Genomic DNA, 24,433 nt, shown 5'->3' with positions numbered 1-24,433 from the left:
AAAAAAAAAAAAAAAAAACAAAAAACAAAAACAAAAACTTTGTCCCAAAATTTTGGGATCAACTATGGATTCCTCAACAAACTAATCAAGATTTGCCACCTATAGTCCCAAAAATCTCTCCTAAACCTTTCGAGGAATCCATTGTTTTTCCACATATTAGCATGCTTCAACTTGACATTCTTAGCCATACATATTTATTACAACCCTGGCAATTGGACAAGCAAATATGAAGTAGCAAAAACTAATAATGAGAAAACCACCCCTAGAACCAAGAACGGTAGCTGTGCACACACCAAGTGAAGGAATGCTATTATATATCCCGGAAGAAATTATACAACATTATTTATGATAATACAAAGTTGGTAACCACTCAAAGACAGATAATCAAGCAAGCCCAAATTTTGAGCTAAGAAATGTACAAAAGGCAGTCCCCACGGGTCAGAACAACCTCATCCCCCAAAGCCAGAGAAACAACTCCTCACTTGCCTCTATAAAATTCTAAATTAATAAATCAAAGACTCTTCCCATTGATCAGGTTAAAGGGATTGATGGAGGATTACCTGCAGGGCATCTTTGCCGGCGGGGTCGTCTAGTTGTCTTCCCCCACCCTGTTAGGCTTCTATCCTCCAGTCCCACTTCAATATTATTAAGCTGCTGTATCAGCGGAGTGCAAGCGGGGCTTGTGGGCACCGTAGGTGAGGAGCTTGCCACTGACCGCCGCCTCCCCCTTCCACACCCATTTCTGGTAGAGCTCCTCCTTGTCAATCCTGAATGCCACAAATGACCTGTTGCTCGCATCAGCCCCCCAAATGTCTGAAGATCTTCTGTTACCTCATGCCTTGACAGAGAAGCAAGGCCTGGAAGGATGTCCCTTTGGAAGTCCCTCCGCTGCCTCCCTCTCCTAGCCTGGCCCTTCCTTGGCCGATTTGGTACTAAAGTGGTTCCAGTGTCCTCCAGCTTTAGGTTTTCAGGAACCAGAGGTTTAGGCATATAATCTTCTTCCTTAGTATCCATTAGTTTTAATGTCATGGACTCAAAGTAATCACTCCCTTCAGAGGAAGATTCTTCATTATCCTCACCATCTTTGACTCTCAAAAGAGTATCGAACTTGCTCTCAATGTCATCTCCACATGAGGAAACTATCTCCACAAACCAATTAAGACGGTCCATCATAGAAGCTTCTGATTGATAGCAAGTGGCATTATCAATCTGACTGTGCAGAACAGATGATGAGATGGCAATCATTGCCTCAGCTGCTACCACCATAAGTTCATCCAATGGCTTCTCAGCTTTGTGTTTTGGAGATGGTAAAGGAGGATCATGCTGCTTTTCTGCAGCTTCTTCAGGAATGACATCCTCCTCAGCATCAACAACTACAGGGGCTTCTAAGTCTATCCCTGCTGAAATCTTCACATAAGCGCTTGGAGTAGAAGGTGCCAAGGATGCTTCATCATCACTTATACAGGAATTCAAATCAATGTTATGTCTGAGACTGGAAACGTTTGCATCTGTTTTCTTATCTTTAATCAGAATTTCTGTTGCTATCTGATTGCCCAAGTCAGGAACTGCAGGTTCACAAGGCAAGTTTATATCAAGGACTCTATTCTTCCCATTATTCTCCACAACTTCACCTTCTGATAGGAGAGGAAGGGACACAGAAGGGGAGGTGAAAGAATAAGACTCATTCTTAGAAATATGAGACTTTTCAAAGATGGGAAACCCAAGAATTTTCTTATTACTTGGGTAGTCACCTATTTCAATCCTCTTCACTTCAACATCATTAGAACATGAAAATGATTTTACATTCTGGGTAAAAATTTGATTAGCCCCCTTTCCAATTTCATTTTTGTTGGGCAACTGGTTTGGTGAGGATTGCAAGAAACTCAGATCCTCTTTGTTTGAAATCCTCCCGGCATTGGAGGCCTCATTCTTAGGAGCAAAATTAGGTCTTAGCCATGGCAAGGCTGCAGGATGGTCTTCATGCCTTTGTCCTCCATCAAAACCTTGCTGTGGAGGTACTTTGTTGGTTGAACTGTTTGAAAGCACCACATAGTTCTCATCTTTTACAGATTTCATGTCTGTGCAATCTGAATCTTTATTGTACTTTGCTAAACCATTATTAATCAACTGGGCAGGAGCTCTATTATTATCATTACTGCAGTTCAGGTAGCTGAATGATGAAAGGTGAATCGGTAGTTCCTTCGAGCCGGATGAGGACCCTTGGTAAAATCCACTTCTGTTAGGAACTTCGCTTCCAAAACCTGGGTTACATCTAGAATTGCTCTTTAGATGCCAGGCATCTCCCAAAAATCCATTGCTTTGAACTGATGATTGAGAACTCTTACTCAAGGTAGCAGATGAGTTCAAACATGGTTGTTTTTGAACTGACATTGACTTCTGGCTTAAGTTACTACTTGATTTTTCCCAAGATGAAACCGAGTGAGACCAAGACTTGGACAAGTCAGAAGGATTAATAGGATAAGGACTAGGTATATGAGAGGCCACAGTTGACCCCAGATGCTTATTACTGGAGATCTCATGACTTCTATCAGTCATATCCAAACCACAAACTGTTCTTTCACTCCACAATCCTGCCTTGCTTTGATCAGTTAGATAGTAAGCAGAAGGTTCATGAGCTTTGTTAAGCAAAACTTGCAAGGGTTGGGAAGATATTTCAGGTTGAAGACCTTGAGAAGTAGATTTCATGCTGCTTTTCCCATTCCCTGAAAATAAAATCACAGCCATATGAAAAATTATCTAACCCAATGGAACATTCCTACCAGACATGTAACTTAAAAAATATGGTTCTAAAACTGATGGTTTGCTCAGGAAGTCCCTAAAACTCCTTATTTACCTAGCTCAAAATTTTTCTTGCCAACTAGATGCATGTTCTATTGTAATCTTAGAATATTATGATCCTTCCACTCCAAGAACTTCAGTCTAAGTTCTTTGGCTTTATCCTAGTTTTCTCTGTTTATATTCCTGATAATTGTGTAAGCAAAACTAGCTCTAAATCATAAACAGTCAGGATAAATTAAAAACATAAAACTGCAAATACTTCTTTAAAAACAGGATCGAGTGACTGTATCTGTAAGCTTGTGAGGTACAATGGCGAAAGCAAAACAAAGTAGGGGAAAATGCAGATTCAAAGAGGACCAAGTTAAGGAATTCTGATGCAACTTGATGAAGAAATTATACCTGCTTCAAGCACATGGGAAAACCATCCTTTTGCATTTCCATTGTTCTCTAATTGCCGGTTGTCACGAGTCCCATTATTGCTTCCATGATGGGAGCTGAGTGAAATTCCCTTTGGCAAACTTAGAAGCTGTGAGTTTGGTCTAGCAGACATATCAGGCCCTTGAATCTCCTGGAGACAGGCACCACGGCCCAGAAGATCAGCATATCCAGAAGCATTTGTTTCTTCAAGCTGAATAGGCTCATTTAAGTCAGCCAAACCATTTCTGCTCTTTAAACGTGAATCAGATGTCAAAGCATCTCCTTGAAAGCCAGTCTTCCCGCCATTGTCACGAAACAGCTTTACACCATTCTCAGGAGCAACTTTATGATTTCTATTAGAAACACTACCTGACATGGCAGATACTTTTTCTTCGCTGAACTGTTCCCCTTCTTCAGTATCAATGTATTCATCAGCTGGAAGTTGGAGATCAAACATTTTTCTTCTAACCTTTGTGGGTCTGGAATCCTGCATCTCTAAATCCTTTGAAATGCCCCCATTTTGGGATGGAAAATGACCACCTTGTGCGCTGTGTCCTTTCATCGAACTCATAGGAGAATGAATATCCTCAGCACCTGTAACAGATGGTCTAGCACAAGCAGAGTTCACCATAGGGAAGCTGGGGACATGCCATCTCCTAGCGTCTTCAGATGTAATTGGAGATGCTAAGGGACTTGATGATAATGATGCCTCAATAGTCATCCGGTTTTTATGTAGATCGTTCCTCCTGAATTCATCCATCAAATCCCTCTGTATTCTGTAAAGGCGATGCAGTTCATTCACCTGGATGATGACAGAAATTCAGATATATCTAATAATCCAAGATTTTACAATTTGAATAGAGTAGATAAGCAAACAAGACTCAACTTAACTTTGATTAACCCATATCAAAAGGAGGTCCTCTACACAAACTAAATAGACCCAAGTGATTGAACCACTAACGTGAGTTTGGTTTAACTTTTTGGGGGAGTTTATTTAGCTTATTTACTCATGTATAGTTTTTTAAAGCTCACTTTTCCTAGGTACATGTACTTTTGTCCACTTTCAGCAAATAAGCAAAAAGCTCATCCAAACGCACATAGGTATCTGCAGGGGCCAAAAAATATTTGAATACCTGATCTTTGAATATTTCCTCATGCTCAAGCATTTTCTTCTTCAATCCATCCTTATCGTAAGGTGGATATAGATCTGTAGAAGCTCTCGGCAAAAAGCCATTATAATACTGCCCATTTGCTATTGTTTTATCTCCATAATAATGGGGCCAGCTACAACTGTTAGAATTCTCATTCAGATCCCTCATTGGATAATATCCTGGCCAATAACTTTTAAACTGCACTTTTGTTCCCATTCCTGAAAATCAATGAAGAAACATTTTTACAATGAAACATAGCATGCATAAATCATAGAAGAAATATTTATTTTAAAAAAGAAGAAAGACATAGAAGTAACAATAACTATATTCTTTCATGTAAAGTTTCCCAATTAGCAGAACTGCTCACTGTAGTTTTTAGTAAGAAAAACAAAAAACCAACAACATTGGCTGATATCTATATACATACAAGAAAACAAGAATTTTCTTCTACAAATTTCTCATATAAGAAAACAAATTTCATTTGATATGTTCAAAAAAGATAAACTTTTACAATCTTGGCTTATAGAAACTGCTTTTTTAGCACCCATAAACCATCACTATTGCATGAATCATCTCCCTCCCCCGATCCCAAAACAAAAGGAATCAAACACAGCACAGGCCACTATGAAGCCACTAGATGCTTTGCCGTGATTGATATGGGTATGATGATCCTCTGAATGTTTGTGCCCAAATACGGCCAAGTACTGTAACATGCACAGACCACAATAGTCTGGAGAATGAATTGATGGATAAATGGCTGTGATGCTTGAATTGACTTAATTCTTCATGCAAGGGCAATCTACAACTAGAAAAGCAAGCTATGATTGCTGCAGGAACTAAATGAGCCATTAGGCATGTTTATAGGAAGTGGAAACATAAAAGGTGACACTAGTTCAAGGGTGTGCTTGATTCAGACACCAAGATCTCATTTTGTATGAGGACATACATCGCTTTTTATTTGTCTGCCTTACCATTTCCAAATATTTTCCAAGATTTTCCCCAGTAATATTTTAACGGTTCAAGTTTCCTAGTTAAGCTAGATACACATTGATCACTTGCTTCTTTGTTCTATATCTATTTATAAATTTCATATCCTAAATCTTCTTCAATAAACAACTCCTAAATTATGTTATTCCACATTCACTAACTCCATCCCCTATATCACATGACCTTATAGACCTAAAATGCAAATTAATACAGCAGAAATCATCCTAATTCCTCTTTACTCAAGAAATTCAAGAATCTCTTCCCTCTGCAAACTTCATATTAAGCATAAAGAGAATCTACAATCTGAGTACTTCAAGAAACTTAGAAGAATAATGTCACCTCGTTTAGATTGGCCTAGAAGGAATAGAGAAGATTTTTTTTTTTTTTTAAGGGGGGGGGGGGGGGGGGCGGTGTTGTTGAGGACGCGAGGGGAATGAGGGAGAAAGGGAGAACTACAACATCAAACTATCTGAAGCACCCTATGCCAAAATCCAGCTACACATCATGCAAAGAAGATGTGTTATCTAAGAGCATATATAAAGGGGAAACACAGTAAAATATTAGAAGTTCTTGCACCATCAAAGGAAAAATGTAAACATACTTTCCTTAGCATGAATAAATGAAAATGATGATAAAAAGTAAGCATTCTTCATATCATGAACATGCTTACAATAATTAGTGGTGCTTATAAAGCATCTATAATTATAAATACAATCATGGACCAACACTTCAACTTATATCCGATACTTTGCTTTCAGAACAACAAAAACAATAATACAAAAGTACCTTCCTCGCATGCCACATTTATATTAACCATTACACTCAGACCAAATTCAATATAATGCTCTCCAAGAATAGCAATTTATATTTCTCATTGACTTGGGGAAGTCACAAGAAACTTAAGGAACAATTCCATAATACTGTAAATACAATGGAAATGTGCAACAGCATAATCCAATTTAAATGGTCGGGTTTCAAGGTTACATATTTGACAAGAACAAACGCTCATCATAAGAAAACCTCCATGAAAACCATAATGAAATTGAACCCATAGAATTGTTTCCTTCACAAAAATTTAATCTACAATGAATGCAATACTTAATCATCATAGGCTTTTCATATCACACAGAAATCGTCAACATCGAACCAAAAAAAAAAAAAAATTAAAACCAACATACTGAAATTTAAGAAGCCTTAAGATTAAAAAGGAATCTACATCAGTAATCAAAGTGAATAGAACAGATCCTATCTAGTTACAATCTAAAATTAGCCATTATAAGAAAATATTAACAGCACTACCTACCATAACAAGTACTATATCACCAATCGAATCTTGATACCCATCCAACCAATTCAATAAAAAAAAAATATTTATTTTTAAAAAGGCACATAATTAAATATCAAAAAGGAAAATCGGTCAAGTGTATAAGCTGCAATGAAACAACAATAACAAATGCACAAATACAAAGCAAAAGCCAAAGAAATAGCCAACAATTTAGCACACTCAAAAATAGCAAAACAAAGGATACAAAATAAAACAAAGTAAAACCCAATTAACCAAATCATCAAGCAAAACAAACCACAAAATCAATTTACTTAGAAAGTGAAAGAAAAATAAAGATACAAAATTTACCTTAGACCCACATCCTCTTATCACCTATCTCCTCAAGAATCCAGCTTGGATTGAATCATTTCAACAGAAACCTCCACATCATGGAAATTGAAAAAAAAAAAAAAAAAAAAGAGTCCTCAAGACTCTCTCTTTCTCTCTCTCTCATCACTAAGACCAAAGCAACAACTATAGATAAAAACAGCAACAATTACTTAGCAAAAAACAAAGTGGGTGTTTTTGCAACACCATTGAAGAAGCTTAGATCGTCAACAGATTGAAGAAAAGGTGGAGATTTCGATCTGCTGGGCCACTCTCTTTCTCTCTCAAAGAAATGGGAGTTTAGAGAGAGAGAGAGAGACAGAAAAGAAATTTTCTTTTTCCTTTTTTTTTTTTCTTTTAGAGAGAGAAAGACTGAGAAAGAGAGAGAGAGAGATCCCAGATAAGAAATCTTCACACAAACAAACGACCTTCTAAGAACAGTGACATGAAATTTGTCAACATCCGGTCTCTTTTTATTCTCTGCTTTTTCCTCACTTCTCTCTCTCTCTTTCTCTCTCTACAGACACACTCTATTTCTCTTTACATTTATATATATATATATATATTTATTATAAATAAATGAAAATTCATTTCTGGGTTTTTGAGGTAATGAAAAGAAATGTTTATTTCTAGATTCTCTCCGCCTTCCTTGCTTTTGGAACTACAGATATTAAAAAAAACCTATTTAACAATTTGAAAAGTCTAACACGTATTTATCATGAATAATGCTACAAAGTAACAGACACAATCTTTTTCATTTAATAGTTCAGATAAACTTTACAACTTTTTTTTTTATAAATTATTAAGTTGGCAAATTACAATTAATTCTGGAGTAATTTTTATCCTACAATCCTCACGAACCGTCATTTCAATAATTATAAAAAATATTACAAAATTTATTGCGTCAACGGATTTTTTTTTTTATTTTTCACAACTTATTAAGTTATTTAGTCAAAGTAAAAACTTATTAAGTTGATAAGTTGTGACTAAAGTGAGGTTACTTTTACTTGGGGTCAATGCTAATTACCATTACAGATACCATTTTTTAGAATAATATAGTATTATATTTATTATGCATCAATTATCGCAACAAATCATGTTAACCGCAATAAAATGACAATGTTTTCAAAAACCTACTGATTTATCAAATAGTAGTCAATATTTATATAGACAAGCCTGCATTACTGCAACAACAACAGTCACAACCAACTTGACAAGTACCAATCTTGTAAGCTAGAGTTGTTAGTGTTTAACTCTCAAATTAAAATGATTAATTAAATAATTTATGATTTTATCTACAAAAATTAGTTTTTTTTTTCTTTCTATTTTAAGTAGTGTTTAATTGGTTAGGGTAGTAGACATTAAGTGGGTCCCACTTTACTACTCTACTATGGGAAAGATGAGGTTTCTTGGGGTTTAGTATGCAACTAATTAAATGCCCTTGTGGGTAGTAGATATTTACAAGAATGGGATTTGTGCTTCTGTTGGGTTTTGATTGGCTGATCCTCTGTTTCTGTGAACAGTACCAAAGTCTATTTGGTAAGTAGTGTTTAAAAAAAGAAAGATCATGACTCTTAACACGTGGCTGCTTTTGCAGAATACAATGGGCGCGAGGTCAATTAGAATGTTAAAACTTAAACCAAACACTTTATCATTCCAACTCCAAGGAAAAAAATTTCAAAAATGTATTTTCAAATCTTCTTTCCCACATTTCCTGCTACATTTTATATCTTATTAATAAATACTTGTCATGTGTTCACCTAATTAATTAAATACTACTATTAATTAATAAATATAGTATTAATAAGTCAGTAATGATAATATTTAATTAATTAGGTGAACACGTGGCAAGTATTTATTAGTGGAGTATAGAGTGGAGCAGAAAAAGTGGGATAGAAGATTTGGACTCCACGACTTGTGTCCGGTATCCAATTCTACTAATCAGTGGCCACGTTAGAATATGGATATGTGTTTATATTTTAATACGTTTGATGTAATTAAACACTAAATACAAGCTATTTCCTTCTAAAAGTGTTTAAAAACAAACCTGTTTATTTCAATAAATGTCAAAGTACCCAATGAAAAAAAATAAATATATATATATATATATTTACCTAATTTTATTTCTTCCAAACTTATCTAACTTCTTGAAATTTCAAATATTATTTTTCAATAAATGTCAAAGTACCCAATGAAAAAAAAAAATATATATATATATATATTTACCTAATTTTATTTCTTCCAAACTTATCTAACTTCTTGAAATTTCAAATATTATTTTAAATGATGCTAAGACTAGGATCCTCTAGTGTTCTGAGGTTTTTTTTTTTTTTAAAGAATATATTAATTAGAGTTATTAAGGTAATTCTATTGCTGTTGAAATCTAATTCATATATTTAAAAAAAAATAGTGAATTAGACTTACCAAAAGGGTAAGTCTAATTCACTCATTCTAAAATGTACAAGTTAGCTAATATTTGTTTAAATGTTAAAAACATGATAAAATATAATTCAATCATTTTAAAATGCACGAGTAAGAACTCTACCTTAGACTTATTAAAAATATATATAAGATTCTATCATGCTATTCATTTATTGAAATTATCAATGTAATTAAGGAAGTATAAAACGCATTATTGATTGTTTACACACAAAAAAAAAAAAGGAACATGGCATGGGATTTGTAGGAAAAAAACAGTTGGTCTACAAGAGGATTTTACTTGGTATCGAAATTTTAAATTTGATGGAAGCAAGTGATTCATTTCCTAGATGTGTGGATTTATTGGCAATTTGAAATGGAGATAATAAATTATATGCAATAAATATATAAAGTCCAACTGTTGGCGTAGGTCAATTTGAGCCTGCATACTTATAATTCTTTATTTAAGAATCAGATTAAAGTACATTTTTTTTTCTTTGAGGAAAAATAAAGAACATTAGGAATATAGAGGGAAGAATATTTTGACTGGTTATAACTTATAAGCACTCAAAAACTTAGAATAGGAGGTTTTTTTTTTTTTTTTTCCTTTTTTTTTTCTTTTCCTTCTTTTTGCTTTTACTTTATAGCAGAATCCCTTCACAGCTTTCACTCCAATGCTGTGAGTTGTTATTTTTATCAATAGTCATTGTCAATGAGGAAAAATATAAAATGAAAAATTTTCTAACTGTGACATTAAAAATGATACCACAAAACAAAAAAAGGTGTCTGGATTTGAAATTTATTACTGTGGGGGACCTAGTTTTTGAGTTTATTAGGACCAATACCTAAGGTCTATAACTTAATTCAAGTAATTACCATATTATATAAAGTGGGGTTCACACATTTTTGAGTAGTATCGAAAGTTGGCATTACCTCTTCAGATTTTGGAAAAGAGATTTCATATGTTATTGTTCATTGTATTTCTCTTTAACTAAAAAGTACTGCTCTTATTGATTACCTGAACAAAATCACAAATGTGAATTTAATTTTTGTGACTGCTATATCAGCTCATTATGAAACTTGGGATCATACTGTTTTCTTAGTTTGAATTTTTCATAATCTCTATAGCCAATTTTTTATGATAATAAAAAATTCACTGGCCCTACAAAATTGGGTTGTGCTTTTCTTTTTTTCTCCCAAAAAAGGGGGAAAAAAACTTTTGTGTCTACTCCACAAAATTGGTTTAGCGGTTCCTAAAGTTTTATGATATTTACGAAATCTTAAGTTCGAAACTTCTTACCAACATCTTGAGACCCCAATAGAATTCATCATTGTAAAAACTCGGTGTGTATGGAGCGGGAGGACTGCATACCCTTGATAGAATAATTAGATACTCCAAGAATTCTAGACACTCTCGTTTATAAAAAAAAAAAAAAAAAAATTTGTTGTGTTGTAACTTATAAGATATGAATATAGAGTTGAATTGTGTGGACATTTGCACGACCACAATACAAATGTTAATGATTGAATATTTCTGCTTCAAAATGGGGAAAGCATTTGTGAGGAAACATGATTATTTGCAATAATTTATAATGCAGATGATCAATTTCAGGGTAAAAATTTGATATTTCACAAATTTAAAGATAAATACAATATCATGTGAATTTAAATCTCATTTGATTATACAAGAAACAATAATTGATTTTAAATGATGCAGCAGTACAACCACTTTGAAATTTGTAAAACATCAAATCCCCACACCATAGAACGAGCTTTCTTTATTTCAAGGCAAATGGACCCCCTCTATTTGATTCTATAGACACAACATTGGTATCAAAATCATTAGAGACTCACCTGTAAAATTTAAAAAAACCTAAGAAGAAAAGTCTATTAAAAATAAAATAGAAAAATAAATAAATAAATAAACAAACCCCAAGAGAATATTAGCTTTGTTTTCCCTTTTTGGTTGGGAAAAAAATGTACTATTGAATTTATTGACAGCAATAGACAGTTCTGAAATAGGCCTGACATTGGTATATGCTGATTTAATATTCCATTAAAACTATACAACTATACAACCATATCTGATCTGATGCAGAGACATGGATCTAATCCTTGAGAAGTAAGATTGAGTACCAATAATAAAAATGTTACTTTCTAGCAATATAAAAACGTTACTTTACTTGGATACTATACATGTACACACACGTGGAATTTAATTTTGGCAACAGTCGTTACTTGATTTCATAATTGTAGCATATATATCTTGCTTTAAATTATTATGGGAGCTCATGTCCGCAAGCCGTTTGATAATGTTGTTCTAGTAACGCTGTTTGTATTTTTTGAAAATACGCGTAAGTGAAAAAGAATGTGGAAGTGCGTGTAATGTTATTTAAAAACTGAAAACGTGTGTTTAAATATATGTACCAAACAGCCCTGATTTTTCAGAATTTTTTATAATTATATTCTTTCTTTGAAATGAAGTGGTGTCTAATTTCAAGTTTAAGAGTAAGAAAGTCAAAATTCAGAGTAGAATTAAATAAAGCATGTTAAGAATATGAATTAAATATTATACCGTGTTACACATTTAATCCCTTACAGCATTCGAATGCATGGGAAGGTTCACAAGGAGATTTGATTTGCTTGCTGACCAAATCTAAGCCAACTTAGTCCAAATTTTGCAGGAGCCAGCGGGACATTTAGATATCAATGTAAAGAGGAAATTTGTTTTGTTTCCACGTGTGACATGTGATGGTACAAATACTAAGCTCTACCCTCGTATAAGGATGAATTCGTATAATACATCAAATGTACAAAATAATTTATCGTGATATTAAGAGTATAAAAATATATATTTTTTCTTTTCTTTAAGCAAATTTAGTATGAAAATCTTTATTTTTGGAAACTTAGTAAGAAACAAATTATAAAGTGAGCAAGTTACCATAACTTATTTGACATTTTTTTTATTTTTTTTTACACAAGATAGAATTTCTACTATAATATAATCTAAGTGTATATGTGTGTGAAGCTCCCTCCTGAAAACTTGAACATTGACTCTTGCCCCCCCCAACACCCCATAAGCCCCACAAGTACTTATACTTGTGGAGCGAACTTATGTGACATTTGTATCAAATACTTTGTTAAATTTGATGTATTTTCTTAAAGTGAGCTCTTCATTAAATTATATAGCAAAATACTAAAAGTACTACAAATTTTACTACATAATGTTTATAAACTAACATGACAATAAATGTAATTTGTGTTACATCATTAACATAATAAATAAATTTTTATTTTGTATTTAAAAGTTGACGCATAAATTTTTAGAATTTGTATAATAAAATTTGTATTACTCATAGCATTATTCATTTATCTAAAGAATTTTGTTATGAATCAATGTCATTTTACTATTAGCAATTGTTCGTAAATCGAAATCCACTCGTACAACCAATTGCAACTACAACTGTTGTTAAAATTGTATTTATTATAATTAAGAGAAAGCCAGCATTAAGCATTGATATGAATGAATCACAATAAGTAATTCTTTAAAAGGAAAAAAAAAACCATTATAAGTACATCAAAAACAGGACCACAAAAAATATGAACCAAAGGGGTTTTATTCATTGATGGTGTGGGTGATTCGGTTGTCCGATTCAATCCGGGTACAGAACCCCAATGCCTATCAATCCGGACCACAACCAAGACTTTGGCAAACCATGTGTTTGGTGTATCCCATACCCTGATAAGGAATAAATATGACTCACAATCGACAACACTATCTTTGCTCTAGGTGGGATGTCTAGTTAAAATAAATAGAGGGTATCCAAGATTAGTTTTCCATATATATCATTTCTTAAAAGACTGATAAATGTGACCCATGTCATCCTCACCTTATTAATCAGAAACATTCAGGCGAAAATACCATTTTGACCCTTATACTTCAGGGTTACTTTTAATTTTGCTCTCTACATTTTGGTGACAATAAATTGTGCTCATATTTTTATTATTATTTTTATTTTTATATAAGATAAAAACTCTATTTTAGCCTAAGATAAGTGTATATGTGTGCGAAACTTTTTTCTAGATATTTGAACTTTGGCACTTGTCTCCCACCTCATAAGAATTTTGTATTTGTGGAATGACTATCATGTCAATGATGTGAGGTAGTTGTTCGTGTTATTTTTAACTTGTAATCAATTTGTAAGGATTAGTTTTCAAGTAAATTGATGGCAATGATCAAATTGACTGCTACCAAAAATGTAAGGACAGAACTGAAAGTAACCCTAAAATATAAGGGCTAAAATGATATTTTGCAAAATATTTAATAATAATTTTCAAACAAATAAAATTATGGGTTGCGAGTCAAGCAAGTTCTTAATCATCATTCTAGATATTTTTTTTTCATTTCCTCTCTATTTATGTGAACGAAAGACTTGAGGGTGGTCCTTGAATTTTCCTGGGTCACTTTCATGGAAAATTTGTGAAGCTTTCCAAGTCCCAGCTGGTGGAAGATTTGGCGAAGTAGAATTTTAGGGCCCACGGAGAGGGTTATGGTGAATGAGGGTCCTACAAATTTGATTGACTTGAGCTGTTTATATCATTGGTTTTTAATTTTAGCCATTTTACAAGAATGTCAATATCACTTTTATCAAAAAGGCCTAAATAGCAATGAATAGGTCATTTTGGAACAAGGTTGTTTTCATACATTATTGTTGGGGTAATTTTTTTTATTTTTTTTTTTTTATATATCATTAATGCATTAAGATTTATAAAATTTTGTGGGTTCTAGTTAGCTCAATTGGTAAAGTTTTTGATTGTTAAATAAGAGATCTGGGGTTCAATCATCGCCTACACCAAAAACCGATTGATATTTTGATCTGATAATAAAAAACTATTATTAGGAGTAGACGCCATAAGTTAAAACTATCTCAAAAAAAAAAATATATATATATATATATATAATTTACAATACAATTTAATAAACAAAGGTGAGAGAGATTTGATGAAATTATTCTATCCATATGGCTTTTATTATGGGCCCTGTTAACAGATCATATTAGAAAATTTTATTATCATTTTAAAAATTATTAAAAAAGTTAATTTTTTTCTTTTCTAATAAAAAATTTCTAAAAATATTTCATAAATCAAAGCCCTTTGGACATTTGTTTTTTTTTTTTTTTTTCCCTTTTATTATTTAGTAAAAGTTATTTATTAAGCCTTGTTGGTAGTTATTAAAGCCTAGTAATCTATTTATTGGGTGATGTAAAAGACTATTTAGGAAGTTGCTTAGTGTTTATTAACTCTCATGCATTGTAATCACAATATATTTCAACAAGAAAGAAGAAGAAGAGTGTAGAGAGTATTTTAATTCAAAAAATTACTGCCTTACTTTGGAGTTGAGTGATTCCTCCTAACAATCAAGTGTGTGGCGAGTCCAAATCTTCTGTCCCACTTTTTTGCTTCACTCTATACTTCACCAATAAATATCTGCCACGTGTTCACCTAATTAATTAAATACTACTATTAATTAATAACTATAATATTAATAAGTCAATAATGATAGTATTTAATTAATTAAATGAACACGTGACAAGTATTTATTGGTGGAGTATAGAGGGGAGTAGGAAAAGTGAGACAGAAGATTTGGACTCATGTGTGGCATGATCGCATTGAACAACATTCACATAATTTCCCAACAGGTCACGAGTTGCATCACTCCTACTTGAAAATTCCATACATGAGATTCACACTTACATAAGAGGTAAGCGAAATACATCGAGTGGTAAGGCATAATTTCTTACTCGCTTAATTGATTTCAACCTATCAATTTAAATATTAATGGATAAAAAGTTTTCCCCTTCTTGCCAAGGTTAAAATAATTGGAGCGCTTTGAAACTAGTCCAACACTAAAAGGAAGAAATTTTTTTTTGCTGACTATCCAATGGTTTGCCTGCAATGGATTAAAAGGAGCTTAATATTCCACTAATTAGCTTGAGGAGTCTAATCCAATTATACCATGTTTGAAGTGCCTTTTTTCCACAAATGTGAAAAACCAATAGGGACAAAGTTTGTAGTCAATGATTTATTGCTTAGCGCTTTACGTAAGAATCATGTGTTTATGGACCACTTGCATGTCTAATTTGTATATGGAGAAACTTCCACATCATGTGTTATTTATGGTCTTGTTTGTATCATTATCGTATCTCGTAGCTTATTAGCCTGTTAGGACCGTTAAGGCCATGCATTGTTTGTGGTTGAATTTTAATCAGATCTAAGCTCATGATGATCAATGTATGATAATTGATAACTATAAGTTAGTGAACAAAACAATAGGCCAATCCTGTTCAGATTCATTTGCTTAATAAGTATATTCATTTGGGGTTAGCAATAATTTAGTTTAAGACAAAAATTGCAGTCCTATAAGTCCTACAAATTGAGACCCTTTTTTTTTTTTTTTTTTTTTATTATTTAGTTTTTTAGTAAATTAATGTATTCGCCAATGCCTTATACTGTGTTAGACACATAAGTGGGATAGAAGCAATTTGGGCTAAACTCCAACGGCAATTGGCAACAAATTGAGATCACATTAATGAATATGGTACTAGCAAACTTAAAGATGAAAACAACAAGTTTTATTACCCCATTTATTTTGATTGAATGAGCAACATCATGGAGGATTTGGACCATTTGGTTAGAGGTGATGGATTAATTTCATAACAAATAATGATAGCATTGGCAGCAAGTACTATCAAATATAAATGAGACAAGAGCTGGTCATTAGAACTATTTTGTCATGGTAGTTTAATTTTTTAAAATTTTATCTTTGTTTCAAAATCATCCTTATACTTTCAAATGTTTTTAAAAATGTTCATATTGCCATCTGATAAATGGAAAATATTGATGTATCAAACGAAATTCAAGAATTTGAAGCCACTACTCGCTATGATAGCATGGAATCATGACGTGATATGAATTCTNATATATATATAATTTACAATACAATTTTGAAGCGAACTCAAATTTTTTATTCGGTTTTCTTTTAATTGAAAAAAAAAAAGTTTTGTTTCTTTGAATAGTATGCAAACCAAGAAGACAACAACCTTAAAGTGTTTACCAAAAAAAACAACCTTAAAGTTAATTTCCATCATAAAGAGTAGGGTACACGCGCTACACACATAGTACAAGATTAATACAACTACAGCATTCTTGTTAGTGGCCATCGTACATTGGCAACAAGAAAAGGAATTTATGATTTGAACCAATGCTATCTGAGGACACCATAAAGGCATAGTCCATAGTTGGGTGGATTAGTGGTTATCATGTCACTAAAATCCCAGGTTGGATCTAGGGTTCATGTCAAACTAATAAACAAAGGTGAGAGAGATTTGATGAAATTATTCTATCCATATGGCTTTTATTATGGGCCCTGTTAACAGATCATATTAGAAAATTTTATTATCATTTTAAAAATTATTAAAAAAGTTAATTTTTTTCTTTTCTAATAAAAAATTTCTAAAAATATTTCATAAATCAAAGCCCTTTGGACATTTGTTTTTTTTTTTTTTTTTCCCTTTTATTATTTAGTAAAAGTTATTTATTAAGCCTTGTTGGTAGTTATTAAAGCCTAGTAATCTATTTATTGGGTGATGTAAAAGACTATTTAGGAAGTTGCTTAGTGTTTATTAACTCTCATGCATTGTAATCACAATATATTTCAACAAGAAAGAAGAAGAAGAGTGTAGGAGATATTTTAATTAAAAAATTACTGCCTTACTTTGGAGTTGAGTGATTCCTCTAACAATCAAGTGTGTGGCGAGTCCAAATCTTCTGTCCCACTTTTTTGCTTCACTCTATACTTCACCAATAAATATCTGCCACGTGTTCACCTAATTAATTAAATACTACTATTAATTAATAACTATAATATTAATAAGTCAATAATGATAGTATTTAATTAATTAAATGAACACGTGACAAGTATTTATTGGTGGAGTATAGAGGGGAGTAGGAAAAGTGAGACAGAAGATTTGGACTCATGTGTGGCATGATCGCATTGAACAACATTCACATAATTTCCCAACAGGTCACGAGTTGCATCACTCCTACTTGAAAATTCCATACATGAGATTCACACTTACATAAGAGGTAAGCGAAATACATCGAGTGGTAAGGCATAATTTCTTACTCGCTTAATTGATTTCAACCTATCAATTTAAATATTAATGGATAAAAAGTTTTCCCCTTCTTGCCAAGGTTAAAATAATTGGAGCGCTTTGAAACTAGTCCAACACTAAAAGGAAGAAATTTTTTTTTGCTGACTATCCAATGGTTTGCCTGCAATGGATTAAAAGGAGCTTAATATTCCACTAATTAGCTTGAGGAGTCTAATCCAATTATACCATGTTTGAAGTGCCTTTTTTCCACAAATGTGAAAAACCAATAGGGACAAAGTTTGTAGTCAATGATTTATTGCTTAGCGCTTTACGTAAGAATCATGTGTTTATGGACCACTTGCATGTCTAATTTGTATATGGAGAAACTTCCACATCATGTGTTATTTATGGTCTTGTTTGTATCATTATCGTATCTCGTAGCTTATTAGCCTGTTAGGACCGTTAAGGCCATGCATTGTTTGTGGTTGAATTTTAATCAGATCTAAGCTCATGATGATCAATGTATGATAATTGATAACTATAAGTTAGTGAACAAAACAATAGGCCAATCCTGTTCAGATTCATTTGCTTAATAAGTATATTCATTTGGGGTTAGCAATAATTTAGTTTAAGACAAAAATTGCAGTCCTATAAGTCCTACAAATTGAGACCCTTTTTTTTTTTTTTTTTTTTTTTTTTTTTTTTTTTATTTACTACGTTAGTATTTTTCTTCCATGAAATGACAATACAAGCCCTTTTATTAAAAAGATTTGAAGGCATAGAGACTATAATGAGACATTTTAAAAGTATAATGACGATTTTAAACAAATATCAAAAAGTTAAGTACTAAATATGCAATCTAACATAATTTTTATTGATAGTATAAATTATGGATTCGCTAAATTCTCTTAGCTTGAGCTTAATTTACAATTTACAATGTGACAATTAAATTAATTAAGATTGACTCATCTAGAAGGGGGGATTCACAAACTTTTTATTACAAGATTGATTTGGATTGTTCAAGAATTGCCCAATTTGCTCATGCACAATATGTTGCACATGGATTTTTTTTTCCCCGAAAATGATGTGAAACAGAAAGCCAATTTTGTGAAAGCTATGCTTGCAGGCAAGAATAAGACCGAAAGTTTCAGGTAGACATTTTTTGAGGGCTTTTAATGTTTTATAGGGCATGGCCTAGTAGTTTAGGCTAGTACATAATAGATCATACGAATTGATTTTGTGCACCAAAATTAAAATTATTAGGTAGCGTTTATTGCATGTACGGTCATCATCTACAATTAGGCGTCTCTCAATAATTGCAAATCGATAGCTGTGTTTTGTGTTGAGGGCCTTGAGGCGGAGGTGAATTTTTGATAGCTGTCACCATTAGCATGCCACATTTTGGTGCTTGTCACATGGCTACATAAAACCTTTCAATTAAGGATGTGGTAAAATAGTGGGTTGTAGTTGACATAACTTGTAAAAATTTTTATCGTTGAATAAAAAATTTAAGATTAAGGTTGGAATTCTATTTACACGAAAATGTTAACATAATAATAAAGAGTAATTATTATATTCCTCTTCACCCAAAAAAAGAAAAAAAAGTTCTATCAAATCTAATCATTTTAAATAAGCACCTAATGATCCTATATTGCCCTGAAAATGTGAAATAACTTTAAAGGAGCAAGGCAATCATGTTTGTCCTTGATCATTGAGGGTTTATTTGTTATGGACACATTTTTCTCACTTCACAATCATGGATGCAGATGCTCACCATATGTGCACATAATATTAGCTCCAACATCTTACACAACAATTGTTGATGATTGCCAAATCGAAGGAATTTAGTTAAAAGTAAAGAGGAAAGTAAGAAAAAAAATCAGCAAAGAGAGTTTTACTTGGTTTAATAAAATGTCTACGTCCATGGAAGTGACACAAATTTTTTTTTTTTTGATAGAAAAGAATATGGTTTACAACATAATTATATTTCCTCGGTCAAAACCTTATCTTGTTTTATTAAAATTCTCAATATACCATTATTGTACTGCGGGGGTTTTCTTCATTGACATAACATGCTTAAATTAAGATGCATCGAAATTACAGTTTAATTTAGAACATGAGTCATCATCTCTAAAAGTCAAAGGTATCAATCTATAGATTAACATTTTACTTAATTTGTATTCAAATAAGAACCTTTTATTGGAATATTTACACGTGTGTAACTCACGTGATGTGATTAATTAAAAGTATTGAAGTCTCACATTAAATATTAACCAAAAGAATCAGTGGTTTTTATAATATAAATGAAGTCAAACCCACATGTTTATGTTTAAGCTTTTGAGCTGAATGATACCTCCATATATTATATTAACTTCTTAATTAGAGCCTCCCTAGCATCTTTTTATCTCTTTTCTAAGTTCATTATGACATAGTTGTAATTGCAAGTGAACATATTGATAAGAAGGAAATCTATTTTAATCATCATATAAAGATCCCATTATCTTAATTTAGTTTTAATTTTTAAAGTAGCACACTTGTTCAAGGTTTGAATTGCTTCCCATACTCATTGAAAAAAATGGATATACACAACCAAGATGATTTGAGTATTCATTATATGTCCATGTGGGTGGCCCGTCAAATAATGGCTCCCCTTTTGTTTTGCTAAGGGATGATTTCGGACCACAATGATGAACTGCAATATAGGGTAGGCTCAAGCAAAACACCAAATTAATTATATGGCTTTTTAACATCTAGCTAGCACTCTTGTCCTGTACCATCTTTGTACTCACTTGCAGGTTATAATTATACGGGGATATGTGTGTTGATTAAGTAGTTATACAGAATGTAGTGTGAGTAAAACATGATGTTCCATTGTCATTATTTTAGCAAAAAGAAAAAAAAAAAAATGAAATAAGGACTAAATTATTACAAGAGATAAATTTTAAGAAAACTTGTTTAAATTGATTTTTCAAAATTGTAACTAAAACAAGTAGTTATAAATCTAAAGAAGGATTGGTGGGGTATGTAAAATCTGTCTTTGCCTTAGTCCTCTTTGGGGACAAGAGGAGATGGTCGGGTTGGGATGGAATGGATGGAAAAACTTATCATTTTTAGAAAATTTACTTCTTGGCGTGTGTTTTATTAGTTCTTTTAAGACCATACCATTTACCATGACTTATTAAAGTAGTAAATTATAAATAGTTGATAATCACTTTTATATAAACCTAGTAATTTATCCGTATAATTCAAAGTCAATCACATCAAAATTGCGAGGCAAAAATGATATGCTCCATACTTTCCCGAATTTTATTTGTCTATGAAATTTGAGAAGTCTCCTAATAAGTTAGATTCTCCATTGTTGAAAAGTCACTTTATATTTTTAAGAATTTGACCAGAGTAGAAAAGGACCTTCGATTACAAGTAATTTTCTATTAGTTATAGGACAAAAATAAAACATCCAACAACTATTGGACACGTATCATTATTCCATTTTAACTTTATAAGCTTTTAAAACAATCCACATATTAAGTTATTAATCTACAAATTCATATGATCTCTCGAATATGTCAGTGTAAAAGAAGAATCTATAGATAATATACTATTTGGTTCCCCATCTCTCGTGTTGCTTCTTGACCGTGGAGTCTCTGGCTACTGGCTCCATCGAATTGTAAATTATTCTTAGTCATCTTAGTCGGTCAACAATTCATACTTTGCATGCATTTAATTGTTATTTAGTTATAGCCTATACGGTCATAACTCATAATAGAGTGTAAATACAACCATTTGTTTGACTTTTTAAATAATAGAAATTTAAAAAATTTTATATTTTTATTTGAAATATCATGCATTTAATTATATTTCGTTAAAATAATTGAATTTTTTTTATCAGGACTATGTAAAGGAGTGTTAAAAGCAAAATTGTAGTCAATTCAAATAATTTTTTTTTTGCATTAATAAGAAAAAAATGTTCGACTTCGTTTTTTTTTTTTTTTTTCACAAATCTATAATTACCAAAAGTCATAAAAATATATGTGACTGACCTTAATTAATTTGCTAAAAATCCATAGTCGATCCTGGAATTTTAGAATTAAGGCTTTGTTGTTATTGTTGTTGTTGAAAGATAGCCCAAGATATTAGAAGAGTAAAGAACTACTAGAATGAATGTGGGTTTCAATTAGCTAAAAAATCATTGGTATTTTGGCATGATGATAAAGAACAACTATTAAGAAGCAATATAAATTCAAATCATATGGCATAACTAAATCAATTCTTTAGGGTTAGTAAAAGATAGGTTCAGATTTGAAAAGTGATTTTATGGGTACTACAATTTCTAGTTTTCTAAGATTTTTGCTTTACAAATTAATGTATCAAATTTTAAACATAAAACTGTGGTTAAAAAATTTATTTATTATGTCGTTAATACAAATCTAATCCAATCCAACACAACTCAACAACTTATGTTTTTTTTGTTATTGCGGGTTGATTGGTTTGATTGGATTCTAAATTTTTTTTAAAGATTGGATTGGGTTGGGTTTATGTTGGCAAGATTGTCAACCCAAATAAACTATGCCAACCACACTATTAATATTAATTTTTAAATAAATAAATAAATATATACCTTAAATTTGTTAGTTTGATTTTTTTATTTTTTTATTTATTTTAATACTTAGTTTAAATTAGTTAGTTTGATTTTTTGAGACTTAGTTTGGATGAAAATGAAACATTAAACCTAATTGTGTATATTATAATAATTTATTAAATAAAGAGTTTTTATGGAATACATTTTAAGAAGGGATGACGAATTTGAACATTGGACATCTCTAATGCCATTGAGTTACAAGATAAAAATAATGAGATTAAATAATTGAATAAAAAAACTATTTTTTTTTTTTTTATAGATAAAGTTTAGCTACAAAATTGATTGTAGTCTAAGATTACAATTTTACTCAATATCTTTTTATTGGATGTGAGTTTTTATAAATCCACCATTAGATTACGTTTTCTTCTTATATCCTCCATGCTTGCAAAATTTCTAGAAAATTAAAAATCAATTACTATATCATTAATAAATTATTTAAATTATAAGTTTTTGTAGTTTAAAATTATGCATAAAAAATAAGCTTATAAATAATATAGTAAATAATATCGAATTGACACAAAATTTGACATATGTATTAAGAAAGTAAAGAACAAGTAATTCAATGGTTAGATTTTCAAAATATGTAGTAGTGTTTATTTTATCGAATAAAGTTGTAACTTAATTTTGTAACTAAATTTTGTCTTTTATTTTTTATTTTTTTATATTAGCTCTTGCAATAAATGTCGTCATCACCCGACGACTCAACCTAGCTTATAGACTGGGTTAGATTAGTTTTGAAACCTAACATAGGTTAAGTTAGGTTGGAATTTCCTCAATTGGATGTGTTGATGAAAAGTACTCCAAATTCAACACAATCGACTTATGCACAAACTTATTGGTAATCAAATCAACAATAGATTTTAGGAGTAATCAAATCAACAATAGATTTTAGGAGTAATCAAATCAACAATAGATTTAGGATTAGGATTTTTCCAAATATGAAAAGGATGTTATCCTCACACAAACTTAGACAAACCATACACAACCAAAAAAAAAAAAGGATAGAATTGGTATCTTACTACAATTTTTTGGAAGGCGCACTTTAGTAAATTCAGCAACCATTTCTAGGGACGTTACCGAGATTCCAACATATTTTGTCCGTACAACGTTTTTTTTTGTTTCATCACAACGAGATCTAAGCCCTTGGCCTTGCGGCGTAAACTATAAAACTCTCTCTCTCTCTCTCTCTGTCTCAAATCCCAATGTCGATCTGCGTCCACGAATCTTGGGCTTCTAAACGACTTGCCTCACAAAAGCAAAGACCCCTACTTTTCAACAAAATAACGACAACGCCCTTACAAACGCTTGACTGACCGTATTGCCCCTTTCCTCATTTCTCGTGTTTGTCTACCTAATCTCACATGTGGTCCCCACGCAAAATCTCCCCATTCTTTCCCTTCCAGTGAAACACAATAAATTATTATTAAATTCCACTGTTTGTTTTTCCTCGTCTGTGAATGTTTTTGATTGATGAATTATAAAAAAAATTGAATAGTTTTATCACCGCACATTCTTTCTCAATTTTTTACTATATTTTTAACGCGTTAGATTGTGTGTAGTTGTCAATCATTTATATATAAACTCACCGTTTTTTCTATATTATTCGCACTTTATTGCATCATAATTGTGACAAAGAAGTTGAGAAATAATACGTTGTTCTGTGCATTTGACCCATCATTATAATTGGTTATTAGACCCAAACTTTGTCTTATTATAAAAATGATATTCATGGTGATTATGCATCTGATAGGGAACAACTTTATTTTAAATGTATTTTAAATAAAATGAAAAAAATTGAAGATATTGGACAAATCACAATATGCTATTTTAAATATTGTAAAAAAAGACATTTGAACCATCTTATACTAATATACTATATGACTTGTATAAATAATACACATAAACCCTCCTATAATTGTCCCTAATTTATATAAATTTTTTCGAGAAAGTGTTGCTGCCCCTAACAAGTTGGGAAAACAATTAGCTCGAACACTAATTTTCAAAGTCAAACTATGTCATGTGAAAAAAAGTAGATACAACTTCTTGTATGTGTAAAATCGTCTCTTTTTTCTAGAATTATTCTGTACATCCCGTGTATTAAAACCTTTTTTTTTTTCAACACAAAACGGACCCCACACATATAGATCAAATGTATATTATATAAATTTTACGCTTACATGATAGGACGGTTTAGTACAAACGGGTGTTATCGAATGAT

The 24,433-nt window shown here is 31.7% G+C and overlaps 1 protein-coding gene across 1 annotated transcript; it reads right to left on the bottom strand.

The window, feature by feature from the left end:
- Nucleotides 1-297: 297 nt before the first annotated feature.
- Nucleotides 298-7,486, bottom strand: LOC112012249 (uncharacterized). Its single transcript, XM_024044622.2, has 4 exons — nt 6,988-7,486; nt 4,350-4,585; nt 3,199-4,018; nt 298-2,723 (listed from the first exon to the last, which is right to left on the bottom strand). The coding sequence occupies exons 2-4, from the start codon at nt 4,581-4,583 to the stop codon at nt 532-534; spliced, it is 3,246 nt and encodes a 1,081-aa protein (XP_023900390.2). The 5' UTR covers nt 4,584-4,585; nt 6,988-7,486; the 3' UTR covers nt 298-531.
- Between the last annotated feature and the right edge of the window lie 16,947 nt (nt 7,487-24,433).

The sequence above is a fragment of the Quercus suber genome, unplaced genomic scaffold, assembly GCF_002906115.3.
Source record: "Quercus suber isolate HL8 unplaced genomic scaffold, Cork oak 2.0 scaffold_109, whole genome shotgun sequence".
NCBI classification, from domain to species: Eukaryota; Viridiplantae; Streptophyta; class Magnoliopsida; order Fagales; family Fagaceae; genus Quercus; species Quercus suber.
Note: the sequence above shows the minus strand (reverse complement) of the source record. Positions and strands in the feature narration are given on the sequence as shown.